Source organism: Oncorhynchus gorbuscha, linkage group LG01, assembly GCF_021184085.1.
Source record: "Oncorhynchus gorbuscha isolate QuinsamMale2020 ecotype Even-year linkage group LG01, OgorEven_v1.0, whole genome shotgun sequence".
In the NCBI taxonomy this organism is placed as follows: domain Eukaryota; kingdom Metazoa; phylum Chordata; class Actinopteri; order Salmoniformes; family Salmonidae; genus Oncorhynchus; species Oncorhynchus gorbuscha.
Window position 1 is genome coordinate 103826849 of NC_060173.1, and position 12453 is coordinate 103839301.

The 12453-nt window shown below is 47.7% G+C and overlaps 1 protein-coding gene across 3 annotated transcripts in view; it reads left to right on the forward strand.

Annotated features, from left to right (window-relative positions):
• LOC124048060 (voltage-dependent L-type calcium channel subunit beta-4-like) overlaps positions 1-12453 on the forward strand; it is a 101940-nt gene that overhangs the window by 56958 nt on the left and 32529 nt on the right. For all 3 annotated transcript variants that reach the window (XM_046368452.1, XM_046368462.1, XM_046368471.1), the window contains 2 exons: positions 7444-7563; positions 7812-7934. In XM_046368452.1, coding sequence (XP_046224408.1) covers positions 7444-7563; positions 7812-7934 — 243 coding nt within the window. The remainder of the gene's footprint in view (positions 1-7443; positions 7564-7811; positions 7935-12453) is intronic.

A 12453-nucleotide genomic window follows, 5' to 3' on the forward strand; every position in this document is an offset into this window, starting at 1 on the left:
GGAGAAAGAGGTCAGAGCACAGGGTAGGGCAGTGTGAGCAGAACCAGCGGTGCCGTTTGACTTAGCAAACGAGGATCGGATGTCGTCGACCTTCTTTTCAAAATGGTTGATGAAGTCATCTGCAGAGAGGGAGGAGGGGGGGGGAGGATTCAGGAGGGAGGAGAAGGTGGCAAAGAGCTTCCTAGGGTTAGAGGCAGATGCTTGGAATTTAGAGTGGTAGAAAATGGCTTTAGCAGCAGAGACAGAGGAGGAAAATGTAGAGAGGAGGGAGTGAAAGGATGCCAGGTCCGCAGGGAGGCGAGTTTTCCTCCATTTCCGCTCGGCTGCCCGGAGCCCTGTTCTGTGAGCTCGCAATGAGTCATCGAGCCACGGAGCGGGAGGGGAGGACCGAGCCGGCCTGGAGGATAGGGGACATAGAGAGTCAAAGGATGCAGAAAGGGAGGAGAGGAGGGTTGAGGAGGCAGAATCAGGAGATAGGTTGGAGAAGGTTTGAGCAGAGGGAAGAGATGATAGGATGGAAGAGGAGAGAGTAGCGGGGGAGAGAGAGCGAAGGTTGGGACGGCGCGATACCATCCGAGTAGGGGCAGTGTGGGAGGTGTTGGATGAGAGCGAGAGGGAAAAGGATACAAGGTAGTGGTCGGAGACTTGGAGGGGAGTTGCAATGAGGTTAGTGGAAGAACAGCATCTAGTTAATATGAGGTCGAGCATATTGCCTGCCTTGTGAGTAGCGGGGGGAAGGTGAGAGGGTGAGGTCAAAAGAGGAGAGGAGTGGAAAGAAGGAGGCAGAGAGGAATGAGTCAAAGGTAGACGTGGGGAGGTTAAAGTCGCCCAGCACTGTGAGAGGTGAGCCGTCCTCAGGAAAGGAGCTTATGAAGGCATCAAGCTCATTGATGAACTCTCCGAGGGAACCTGGAGGGCGATAAATGATAAGGATGTTAAGCTTGAAAGGGCTGGTAACTGTGACAGCATGGAATTCAAAGGAGGCGATAGACAGATGGGTAAGGGGAGAAAGAGAGAATGACCACTTGGGAGAGATGAGGATCCCGGTGCCACCACCCCGCTGACCAGAAGCTCTCGGGGTGTGCGAGAACACGTGGGCGGACGAAGAGAGAGCAGTAGTAGTAGCAGTGTTGTCTGTGGTGATCCATGTTTCCGTCAGTGCCAAGAAGTCGAGGGACTGGAGGGAGGCATAGGCTGAGATGAACTCTGCCTTGTTGGCCTCAGATCGGCAGTTCCAGAGGCTACCGGAGACCTGGAACTCCACGTGGGTCGTGCGCGCTGGGACCACCAGATTAGGGTGGCCGCGGCCACGCGGTGTGGAGCGTTTGTATGGTCTGTGCAGAGAGGAGAGAACAGGAATAGACAGACACATAGTTGACAGGCTACAGAAGAGGCTACGCTAATGCAAAGGAGATTGGAATGACAAGTGGACTACACGTCTCGAATGTTCAGAAAGTTAAGCTTACGTAGCAAGAATCTTATTGACTAAAATGATTAAAATGATACAGTACTGCTGAAGTAGGCTAGCTGGCAGTGGCTGCATTGTTGACTTTGTAGGCTAGCTGGCAGTGGCTGCGTTGTTGACACAACACTAATCAAGTCGTTCCGTTGAGTGTAATAGTTTCTGCAGTGCTGCTATTCGGGGGCTAGCTGGCTAGCTAGCAGTGTTGTTTACGTTACGTTGCGTTAAAAGAACGACAATAGCTGGCTAGCTAACCTAGAAAATCGCTCTAGACTACACAATTATCTTTGATACAAAGACGGCTATGTAGCTAGCTATGTAGCTAGCTACGATCAAACAAATCAAACCGTTGTACTGTAATGAAATGAAATGAAAATGTGATACTACCTGTGAATGCGACCGGGTTGTTGAGTCCTATTCGGTAGACGTTGGCTAGCTGTTGGCTAGCTGTCGGCTAGCTGTTGGCTAGCTGTTGGCTAGCTGTTGGCTAGCTAGCAGAGTCTCCTACGTTAAGGACGACAAATAGCTGGCTAGCTAACCTCGGTAAATTAAGATAATCACTCTAAGACTACACACTCTAAACTACACAATTATCTTGGATACGAAGACAGCAAAGACAGCTATGTAGCTAGCTAACACTACACTAATTAAGTCGTTCAGTTGAGTGTAATAGTTTCTACGGTGCTGCTAATCGGTGGCGTTTGCTAGCTGGCTGGCTAGCTGGCTAGCTGCTGGGCAAATAGCAGTGAAGACTACGTTAGGACGACGAAATACGATAATTATGCAATTATCTTTGATACAAAGACGGCTATGTAGCTAGCTAAGAAGAAATTGCTAAGATTACACAAATCAAACCGTTGTACTATAATGAAATGTAATGAAATGTAATGAAAAAGTTATACTACCTGCGGAGCGAAGTGCCGATGCGACCGCTCGCTCCAACCCGGAAGTACTAAGAGTGCAGTATATACATATGAGATGAGTAATGTAGGGTATGTAAAAGTGGCATTGTTTAAAGTGGCTAGTAACAGATTTATTACATCCAATGTTTTATTATTAAAGTGGCTAGAGATTTGAGTCAGTATGTTGGCAGCAGCCACTCAATGTTAGTGACGGCTGTTTAACAGTCTGATGGCCTTGAGATAGAAGCTGTTTTTCAGTCTCTCGGTCCCAGCTTTGATGCACTTGTACTGACCTCACCTTCTTGATGATAGCGGGGTGAACAGGCAGTGGCTCGGGTGGTTGTTGTCTTTGATGATCTTTTTGGCCTTCCTGTGACATCGGGTGGTGTAGGTGTCCTGGAGGGCAGGTAGTTTGCCCCCGGTGATGTGTTGTGCAGACCTCACCACCCTCTGGAGAGCCTTACAGTTGTGGGTGGAGCAGTTGCTGTACCAGGCAGCGATACAGCTCGACAGGATGCTCTCGATTGTGCATCTGTAAAAGTTTGTGAGTGTTTTTGGTGACAAGCCAAATTTCTTCAGCCTCCTTCACCACGCTGTCTGTGTGGGTGGACCATTTCAGTTTGTCCGTGATGTGTACGCAGATTAACTTAAAACTTTCCACCTTCTCAACTACTGTCCCGTTGATGTGGATAGGGGGCTGTTACCTCTGCTGTTTCATCTCCTTTGTTTTGTTGAAATTGAGTGTGAGGTTATTTTCCTGACACCACACTCCGAGGGCCCTTACTTCCATCCCTATAGGCCGTCTCGTCGTTGTTTGGTAATCAAGCCTACCACTGTAGTGTCATCTGCAAACTTGATTATTGAGTTGGAGGCGTGCATGGCCACGCAGTCATGGGTGAACAGGGAGTACAGGAGAGGGCTGAGAACGCACCCTTGTGGGGCCCCAGTGTTGAGGATCATGTAGATGTTGTTTCCTACCCTCAACACCTGGGGGCGGCCCGTCAGGAAGTCCAGCACCCAGTTGCACAGGGCAGGGTCGAGACCCAGGGTTTCAAGCTTAATGACGAGTTTGGAGGGTACTATGATGTTAAATGCTGAGCTCTAGTCGATGAACAGCATTCTTACATAAGTATTCCTCTTGTCCTGATGGTTTATGGCAGTGTGCAGTGCGGTTGCGATTGTGTTGTCTGTGGACCTATTGGGGTGGTAAGGAAATTGGAGTGGGTCTAGGGTGTCAGGTAGGGTGGCGGTGATATGGTCCATGACTAGTCTCTCAAAGCACTTCATGATGATGGAAGTGAGTGCTACGGGGCGATAGTCATTTAGCTCAGTTACCTTAGCTTTCTTGGGAACAGGAACAATGGTGGCCCTCTTGAAGCATGTGGGAACAGCAGACTGGGATATGAATTGATTGAATATGTCCGTAAACACACCAGCCAGCTGGTCTGTACATGCTCTGAGGACGCAGCTAGGGATGCCATCTGGGCCGGCAGTTTTGCGAGGGTTAGCACGTTTAAATGTTTTACTCACGTTGGCTGCAGTGAAGGAGAGCCCACAGGTTTTGGTAGTGGGCCGTGTCAAAGTGAGCGAAGAAGTTTTTAGTTTGTCTAGGAGCAAGACATTGTGGTCCGCGACGGGGCTGGTTTTCTTTTTGTAGTCCGTGATTGACTGTAGACCCTGCCAAATACCTCTCGTGTCCGAGCCGTTGAATTGCGACTCTACATTGTCTCTGTACTGACACCTAGCTTCTATGATTGCCTTGCGGAGAGAATAGCTACACTGTTTGTATTCGGTCATGTTCCCAGTCGCCTTGCCTTGATTAAAAGCAGTGGTTCGCACTTTCAGTTTTGCGCGAATGCTGCCATCAATCCATGGTTTCTGTTTGGGGAAGGTTTTGGAGTGGCCATCACAAAGCCCTGACCTCAATCCTATAGAAAATATGTGGGCAGAACTGAAAAGGTGTGTGTGAGCAAGGAGGCCTACAAACCTAACTCAGTTACACCAGCTCTGTCAGGAGGAATGGGCCAAAATTCACCTAACTTATTGTTGGAAGCTTGTGGAAGGCTACCCAAAACATTTGACCCAAGTTAAACAATTTAAAGGCAATGCTACCAAGTACTAATTGAGTGTATGTAAACTTCTGACCCACTGGGAATGTGATGAAAGAAATAAAAGCTGAAAAAAAGCATTGTCTCTTTTATTCTGACATTTCACATTCTTAAAATTAAGTGGTGATCCTAACTGACCTAAGACAGGGAATTTTTACTAGGATTAAATGTCAGGATGTATTTGGCTAAGGTGTATGTAAACTTCCGTCTTCAATATGTTGAAGAGGGTGGGGCTGCATCCCTATCTCACCCCACCTCTCTCTCCCTCTCTTTCCCCTCTCTCAATATCCCCCTCTTTGCCTTTCTCCCTCTTTCTCCCCTTCTCTTTCTGTCACTATCCCAATTTCTTTTCAGCCCCTACTTTCTATTTATGTTCAGTCTGTCCCTATAGCTTCCTCTATCTCCACTTCACACTTTCTCGTTCTGTCTTTCCCACTCTGACTGAGTGAGTGGGTGTTGTACCGGGGAACTCTCCCACCCGCCATTGACTCGTTAATAAGAGAAAGGGTGGTGTGTGTGTGTTGTCTATGGCATCTGGGGGGCAGCTCTTCTGATCGTAATGACACGAGACTGGCTCTGCCTGGGGCTGGGTGGGGGACCCAGCCACCGCATCCACCCCCACCCAGGGAGACAGAGACCGCGACACACTATCTCTCTGTCTCTGTCTCTGTCTCTCTTCCTCCCCCTCTCTCTTTTGCTTGCTCTCGCGCTCTCTTTTGCTCTCTCTTTCACTCTCTCCCTTCCCTCTCTCTGCCCCACTCTCTCTCTCTGTCTCTCTTATTGTCTCATTCTAATCAGACCTGTGCTCTTCTGAAAAAGGACTATTGAATACATTAGCAATAGACTACTTTGATCCAGGAATCAAAAGATCCCACACAAAAGGAACAATCCCCTTGAAGGTTGATTAACCTTGTTGCACCGGGCCTAAAAAGGCAACAGACGTTGACCAAGCTTTCTTTGAACCTTTTAGATAAATGAATCCCACTGCTGCTTCCAGTGAATCTAGTAGAAGTTGTAATGACCAACCACACTATACTGCACGTCATGGTGGTTTAACTGATCATCTACCCTGTCACTCACTCACAGTTTCAACGCTAGTTCACTCTGCTCCCTTCAGTCTGAGTTTTGTTTTTGAATTCATTGTGGGTCTGTGTAATCTGAGGGAAATATCTCTCTCTCTCTCTCTCTCTCTCTCTCTCTCTCTCTCTCTCTCTCTCTCTCTCTCTCTCTCTCTCTCTCTCTCTCTGTCTCTCTTTCTCTCTCTCTCTCTTTGTCTCTCTCTCCTTCGCTCTCTCTCTGTCTCGTTCTCACTCTTTCTGTCTCTCTCTGTCTTTCACTCTCTTTCTGTCTCTTTCTCTCTCTTTCTGTCTGTCTCTCTCTTTATCTCTCTCTGTCTCTCTCTGTCTGTCTCTCTTTGTCTCTCTCCTTCGCGCTCTCTCTCTGTCTTTCTGTCTCTCTCTCTGTCTTTCACTCTCTTTCTGTCTCTTTCTCTCTCTCTGCCTGTCTCTCTCTTTCTCGCTCTGTATTTTTTTCTCTCTCTGTCTCCTCTCTTTCTCTTTTTGTGTCTATCTCACTGTTCAGTTCCTCCTCATGCAGTATTGATCCAGCCAGTCTCTCTTTATTCCCACTCTCTCTCCACTTAATGTGGTTTCCAATGTGATCACTTCAACTAAGATCGGCTGGGTTGCTCACCGCTCGCCAGCTGTGGGCTTCAAAAACATTCCTATATTTGTGAGTTGTGTCTCCCGGCTCACCAGCTTTAATCAGGGTCCCTGTGATCCTGCTTGGAGAGGCCTATTCCCGCCCACGCAACGTACGGACTCCACCTCTCTAGCACCTGGCTACAGGCCTATCATAGCCACCTTCACTCAGTGCTCAGTACATTTTGACAATATTAGGACATGGGCTACTGAGTGGCGCAGCGCTCTAAGGCACCGCATCTCAGTGCAAGAGGCATCACTACAGACCCTGGTTCGATTCCAGGCGTATCACAACCGGCAGTGATTGGGAGTCCCATAGGGCGGCGCACAATTGGCCCGGCGTCGTCTGTCCGGGTTAGGGTTTGGCCGGGGTGGGCCGTCATTTTAAATAAGAGTTTGTTCTTAACTGATTTGCCTAGTTAAATACGTTCAAATCAAAATACTGTAGGGTAACCATATAGCCTTTTATCTGTTCAGGATTACAGCTAGTGATGATACAGCTCACAAACTTCACTGACCTGTGTAAGCATGGTAAACATTTCTCACTGACCTGTGTAAGCATGGTAAACATTCCTCAATGACCTGTGTAAGCATGGTAAACATTTCTCACTGACCTGTGTAAGCATGGTAAACATTCCTCACTGACCTGTGTAAGCATGGTAAACATTCCTCACTGACCTGTGTAAGCATGGTAAACATTCCTCACTGACCTGTGTAAGCATGGTAAACATTCCTCACTGACCTGTGTAAGCATGGTAAACATTCCTCACTGACCTGTGTAAGCATGGTAAACATTCCTCACTGACCTGTGTAAGCATGGTAAACATTCCTCACTGACCTGTGTAAGCATGGTAAACATTCCTCACTGACCTGTGTAAGCATGGTAAACATTCCTCACTGACCTGTGTAAGCATGGTAAACATTCCTCACTGACCTGTGTAAGCATGGTAAACATTCATCATAATAACAATGACAACTACAGAGGGGTTCAGACAGCAAAAATATGTCACCTTTTTCAGGGACAAATGTCACAAATGTCTTGGCCCTTTATAGGGTTCAGCTGACTCCAATACTAGCCAATCATTTTACTGTTGTCTTGTTGCCTGGCTATTATCTAACTGTTACCTGACTGTTATCTGACTGTTATATTGTCCCTCTGCAGGGTTCAGCTGATTCCTACACTAGCCGACCATTTTAATGTTGTCTTGTTGCCTGGCTATTATCTAACTGTTACCTGACTGTTACCTGACTGTTATATTGTCCCTCTGCAGGGTTCAGCTGATTCCTACACTAGCCGACCATCGGACTCAGATGTCTCCTTGGAGGAGGAACCGGCAGGCGGAAAGTTGGAGAAGGAGCAGCAGGCTGCTGTACAGCTGGAGAGGGCCAAGGTGAGACAACTGCAGGGTGTTCCACTGTGGAGCCTTATGCTATACTAGGCACACAGGGGCCTTGTTCTGAACCTATCATTGGAAAGGTCCCAGTAGGCAAGGCTGGTTGAAATTAAGTTATTTATTAAAACCACATTACAACCAGAACTGGTATATTTGCAGAACATTTTGCCCACTGGGTTATGGTTGAGCTTATCTAGCTAGGCTAGGCACTGTTCTTATACATGGCGTTTCCTGTATCGTCTCAGGCCAAAGCGGTGGCCTTTGCTGTGAAGACTAACATCAGTTACTGTGGAGCCCTGGATGAGGATGTCCCTGTGGCAGGAACCGCCATCTCCTTCGATGCCAAGGACTTCCTGCACATTAAGGAGGTACAATATACTGTACAGGACTAGTGAGTGTGTATACAGCCTAGTATGTCAAATCAAATCAAATTTATTTATATAGCCCTTCGTACATCAGCTGATATCTCAAAGTGCTGTACAGAAACCCAGCCTAAAAACCCAAACAGCAAGCAATGCAGGTGTAGAAGCACGGTGGCTAGGAAAAACTCCCTAGAAAGGCCAAAACCTAGGAAGAAACCTAGAGAGGAACCAGGCTATGTGGGGTGGCCAGTCCTCTTCTGGCTGTGCCGGGTGGAGATTATAACAGAACATGGCCAAGATGTTCAAATGTTCATAAATGACCAGCATGGTCGAATAATAATAAGGCAGAACAGTTGAAACTGGAGCAGCAGCACGGTCAGGTGGACTGGGGACAGCAAGGAGTCATCATGTCAGGTAGTCCTGGTGCACGGTCCTAGGGCTCAGGTCCTCCGAGAGAGAGAAAGAAAGAGAGAATTAGAGAGAGCATATGTGGGGTGGATGTCTGTGGAGTTTACACACTCTTCTTTTCTATTCTGAGTCATTGTGTTGTTTTGTGTTGACTTTCAAAGTTGCATAGAGTGTGTAAGCAGTCGACTAGGGCCCCCGGCAGTTAGAGGACCCGTCCCAAAATGTGTTTTTCTTAATTTTTTTTGGGGGGGGAACTCAGTCAGTGTTTCAACTTGCTGTTGAGAGTTAGATTAGTAGAATACACAAGGTGCAAGTTCTAAATGTGGTTTTGCATCAGCAATTTTCAGTTTTTCTCCTGTTTTGTCACTCAGTTAGCCCATGTCAGCTAACATTGTATAGATTGTTAAGTTAGTCTAACCAATTATCTAAACGTATAGTAATCATGTCATGATGTAATCAAGTACTACTTCAGTAGTTTTGGGGGTATCTGTACTTTACTTTACTATTTATATTTTTGACAACTTTTCTTTTACTTCACTATATTTCTAAAGAAAATAATGTACATTTACTCCATACATTTTCCCTGACACCCAAAAGTATAAATGTGTATAATTACAGGAAATTAGCTTTAAAATTACAACATTTTCTCTCCACCCCATGGTAAAATGTGTATACCGGAAGCAAACCTGCTTTAAAACTGCAATAATGTCTCTCTTCCCAATGGCAAAATTAGTAGAATGACATGACATTTGTTATAAATTGCTCAATTGTCTCTTCGCCCCATGGCAAAATGTGTAGAACTGCAGAAAACTTGCTTTGAAACGGCAACATTTTCGCTACGCCACATGACAAAATGTGTAGAATTGTAGGAAATTAACTTTAAAGCGTACATTTTTCTGTCCACTGTCATTTCTCTCCACGTGCTTGGTGTGGACTAAGATTGAATCATACTACACCGGCTCTGATGTGCGTCGGATGTGGCAGGGCTTGCAAACCATTACAGACTACAAAGGGAAGCACGGCCGAGAGCTACCCAGTGACACGACCCTACCAGACGAGCTAAACTACTTCTATGCTCTCTTTGAGGCAAATAACACTGAAACATGCATGAGAGCACCAGATGTTCCGGAAGACTGTGATCACGCTCTCCGCAGCCAATGTGAGTAAGACCTTTAAACAGGTCAATATTCACAAGGCCGCAGGGCCAGACGGATTACCAGGACATGTACTGCGAGCATGCTCTGACCAATTGGCAAGTGTCTTCACTGACGTTTTCAACCTGTCCCTGACTGAGTCTGTAATACCAACATGTTTTAAGCAGACCACCATAGCGCCTCTGCCCAAGAACACTAAGGTAACCTGCCTAAATGACTACCAACACATAGCACTCACGTCTGTAGCCATGAAGTGCTTTAAAATGCTGGTCATGGCTCACATCAACACCATTCTCCCAGAAACCCTAGACCCACTCCAATTTGCATACCGCCCCAACAGATCCACAGATTATGCAATCTCTATTGCACTCCACACTGCCATTTCCCACCTGGACCAAAGAAACACCTATGCGAGAACGCTATTCATTGACTACATCTCAGCGTTCAACACCATAGGGCCCTCAAAGCTCATCAATAAGCTAAGGACTTTGGGACTAAACACCTCCCTCTGCAACTGGATCCTGGACTTCCTGACAAGACATCCGCCACGCTGATCCGCAACACAGGGGGCCCTCAGGGATGCGTGCTCTGTCCCCTCCTGTACTCCCTATTCACTCATGACTGCACGGCCAGGCACGACTCCAACACCATCATTAAGTTTGCCAATGACACAACAGTAATAGGCCTGATTTTGCGAGTCGTAGAACCACTGAATTCTAATTTCAAAGCTGTGGCAAGTTTAGCGTAGTCATTTAGCACGTGTTGCTGTTGTAGACTAATGAACCTTGTCACGTGTCTATTCGATGTTCGCTTCAACAGGTAAACCCTGTCACAACCCGTAGCGTTTGTGTAGCCATCCAACGCGTCCTCTATGTCAGCGAGGAACATCTCAATATCGTTTGGCTGACCTGGAATGGTGACCTCAAAGGTGGGGAAATTCTTGATGAGTTTGTCAAGGTATTCCGCGCCAAGCGAGCGGAGAGGGTTGGCTTCATCCTTCATCCTTCATCCTTCAAGCCAAGCCTTGTTGTTGTTGGCCAAGAGGCGCAATATTAATCTGTGCCGAATGGCCAAGAGGAGAAGACTGAGGGACACATGAGGGAGGCATGGTCTGAGACCTATCGTCTTTACTCCTGTGAGTACAGGGCTCCGGTTGCTTGGATTGGTAGTCACGCTGTAGAGCGTGACCATTCTGGATTTCCTCCAGATGGTACCTAAGTGTTGTTATGCTGGTGAATGAGGACCCAAAAGCGACTTAACGAAAACAGAGTCTTTATTCCAGTATAGGACAAAAGTAATACTCCTGGAAATATCAAGGATCAAACAAAACAGGAAAAACTTAAATCCACTCGTAGTAGCGAGGACCGACTGGAGACTCGACCACAGACTGTAGGTTGCTTCGGGAAGGCACCGGTCGTAGCTGTCACTGACACCTGCTTACACGCAGCATCTGAAGAAGGTAAATCACGACAGGGCGAAACAAGGACACAGAACAGTGAACATCATACAAGGATCCGACAAGGACAGAAGCGGAAAACAAGGGGAGAAATAGGGACTCTAATCAGAGGGCAAAATAGGGGACAGGTGTGAAAAGAGTAAATGAGTGAGTAAGGAGAATGAGGAACAGCTGGGAGCAGGAACGGAACGATAGAGAGAAGAGAGAGAGGGAGGGGGATAGAAAAAGGGAACGAACCTAATAAGACCAGCAGGGGGAAACGAACAGAAGGGAAAGCACAAGGACAAGACAATATATGACAAAACATGACAGTACCCCCCCACTCACCGAGCGCCTCCTGGCGCACTCGAGGAGGAACACTGGCGGCAACGGAGGAAATCATAGATCACAAACGGTCCAGCACGTTCCGAGAAAGAACCCAACTCCTCTCCTCAGGACCGTAACGGAAGACGATGAAGAGGGAATCTAGGGCTACTACTCTAAAAAAAAATAGACACGGGTAGAGAACTGTAAGCGTTAGAGCAATCAGGACCAAACAGGCCAGGAGAGCAACAACTAGGGACAGACTGAGACACAGCAAGGCTAAGACCAGGAACAGGAGAGAGGCGGTGGCTGTGGACAGACTGAGACACAGCAAGTGCAGGAACAGGACCAGGAGAGATGCGGTGGCAGGGGACAGACTGAGACACAGCAAGTGCAGGAACAGGACCAGGAGAGATGCGGTGGCAGGGGACAGACTGAGACACAGCAAGGGCAGGAGAGATGCGGTGGCTGGGGACAGACTGAGACCCAGCAAGACCAGGAGCAGAAGCAGAAAAAAAGTTACCAGACTTCTTCTGCGCGCAGTCCGAACAAGCAGCCACGAAACGGCGCGTGTCACGCTCCTGAGTAGGCCACCAAAACCGCTGGCGAATAGAAGCAAGCGTACCCCGAACGCCGGGGTGGCCAGCTAACTTGGCAGAGTGCGCCCACTGAAGAACAGCCAGACGAGTAGAGACAGGAACGAAAAGAAGGTTACTAGGACAAGCGCACGGCGACGGAGTGTGAGTGAGTGCTTGCTTAACCTGTCTCTCAATTCCCCAGACAGTCAACCCGACAACACGCCCATCAGGAAGAATCCCTCGGGATCGGTAGAAGCCACAGAAGAACTAAAGAGACGGGATAAAGCATGAGGCTTGGTGTTCTTAGTACCCGGGCAATAAGAAATAACGAACTCGGAAACGAGCGAAAAACAACGCCCAACGAGCATGACGCGCATTCAGTCGTTTGGCAGAACGGATGTACTCAAGGTTCTTTTGGTCCGTCCAAACGACAAAAGGAACGGTCGCCCCCTCCAACCACTGTCGCCATTCGCCTAGGGCTAAACGGATGGCAAGCAGTTCGCGGTTAGCCACATCATAGTTACGTTCCGACGGCGACAGGCGATGAGAAAAATACGCGCAAGGGTGGACCCCATCGTCAGTATCGGAGCGCTGGGACAGAATGGCTCCCACGCTCACCCCCGACG